General features: G+C 34.0%; 1 protein-coding gene across 1 annotated transcript; it reads left to right on the top strand.

Moving 5' to 3' along the window:
- Positions 1-416: 416 nt before the first annotated feature.
- On the top strand, positions 417-1,472 carry LOC112095175 (probable chalcone--flavonone isomerase 3). Its single transcript, XM_024176858.1, has 4 exons — positions 417-548; positions 676-759; positions 886-1,041; positions 1,219-1,472. Coding segments are annotated over exons 1-4 (480 nt in total). The 5' UTR covers positions 417-547; the 3' UTR covers positions 1,458-1,472.
- Positions 1,473-1,522: the final 50 nt, after the last annotated feature.

Genomic DNA, 1,522 nt, shown 5'->3' with positions numbered 1-1,522 from the left:
AAAAAAAAAAAGAAATATACTCAAAATAAACTTATTGTAGGACACTTGAATTGACCAACACGTCATGATAAGCGGGTGAGGATAGCGGAGACCACTAGGAAGGACATTGTATCAAACTGAATGAGAAAAACGACAATCTTGGTGTGAATGTAACGCCAAAACTTAAAAAGAGCGTGAGCCGTTGATAGTTGAGAATTGTAAAAACCGAAACATGAGAGTTTGAAGGACAGTTGGGGGGCTATTTTTGGAATTTCAACGTTAGATACTAGTCAAAGAGGAAGAAAATGAGATGAACTCACAAATGATGAAAAATATTGTCAAATTTCACCAACCACGATGCCAACTGGAAGATAGATTTATTTTTATTTTTTTTTAAATTAGTAAACAACTGCGCTTAAAAGAGACACTTATTATTATTATTATTAAATATCAGCTAAATCCTTCATTTTCTATCAAAATCCTCCACATTTCTCTGCTCTATTCTTCTTCAATCTTCTCCTTTTGATCAAAAGATACAATCAACTCCTCACCGGCCACATAAACTAGAAGTACGGCCTTCATCTCTCTCTTGTTTTGTCTTAGCTACGGAACTTTTTTTATAGTATAACATGATTTATAAGTTTTTTTATGTCATCTTTCTTTTATCTTTTTCTGATTTTTCTTTATCCATCACAGTGGGTTCTGAAGTCGTGATCGTTGATGAAATCCCTTTTCCTAAAGAGATCACGATCACCAAGCCATTAGCTCTTCTGGGTCATGGTAATTCCACTTGTACTTTTCCTAGTTCATTACAAATACATACATATGTGTGTATATATATATATATATATATATATATATATATTTGCAAATAATAACTGGAGTGCAAAATTACATATGAAACAGGTATCACAGACATTGAGGTACACTTTCTTCAAATCAAATTCACGGCCATCGGAGTCTACTTGGACTCCGTGGTTGTGAATCATTTAGAGCAGTGGAAGGGCAAGACGGGAAATGAGCTCGCGAAAGACGATGACTTCTTTACAGCTCTCATTTCAGGTAATTAATACCGCGCGTTTGTTTCATAGGTTCAACCACAATTTAATTTTTTAATCGAACATATGAAGTAATATATATATATATATATATATATATATATAATTCTAAAATTTTAATGTATAAATTTTTGATGGAAAAGCTATCTTAACGGATTTACACTTGTAAACAAAAAAACAGCTCCTGTGGAGAAGTTGGTAAGAATTGTGGTGATCAAGGAGATCAAAGGCGCGCAATATGGAGTTCAGATCGAGAGCGCTTTGAGGGACCGATTGGCGGCAGATGACAAGTATGAGGAAGAGGAGGAAGAGGCTTTGGAGAAAATCGTTGACTTTTTCCAGTCCAAATATCTCAAGAAACAGTCTGTCATCACTTACCATTTCCCAGCAACTTCAACTACTGCTGAGGTAAATCACTAAGAACCCGTTTATCTGGTATACTTAAACTTATATTATTAATTTTGTTACTGCATTTAAAAAAAAAA

The sequence above is a fragment of the Morus notabilis genome, unplaced genomic scaffold (assembly GCF_000414095.1).
Source record: "Morus notabilis unplaced genomic scaffold, ASM41409v2 C11420504, whole genome shotgun sequence".
Lineage (NCBI taxonomy): Eukaryota > Viridiplantae > Streptophyta > Magnoliopsida > Rosales > Moraceae > Morus > Morus notabilis.
This window is presented reverse-complemented; position numbering and strand designations above follow the sequence as displayed.

Bases quoted from the DNA above. Each gene is read 5' to 3' on its own strand.
- LOC112095175 (XM_024176858.1), top strand. The intron at 760-885 runs GTAATTCCACTT...CATATGAAACAG, and splicing joins ATTAGCTCTTCTGGGTCATG to GTATCACAGACATTGAGGTA. The intron at 1,042-1,218 runs GTAATTAATACC...ACAAAAAAACAG, and splicing joins CTTTACAGCTCTCATTTCAG to CTCCTGTGGAGAAGTTGGTA.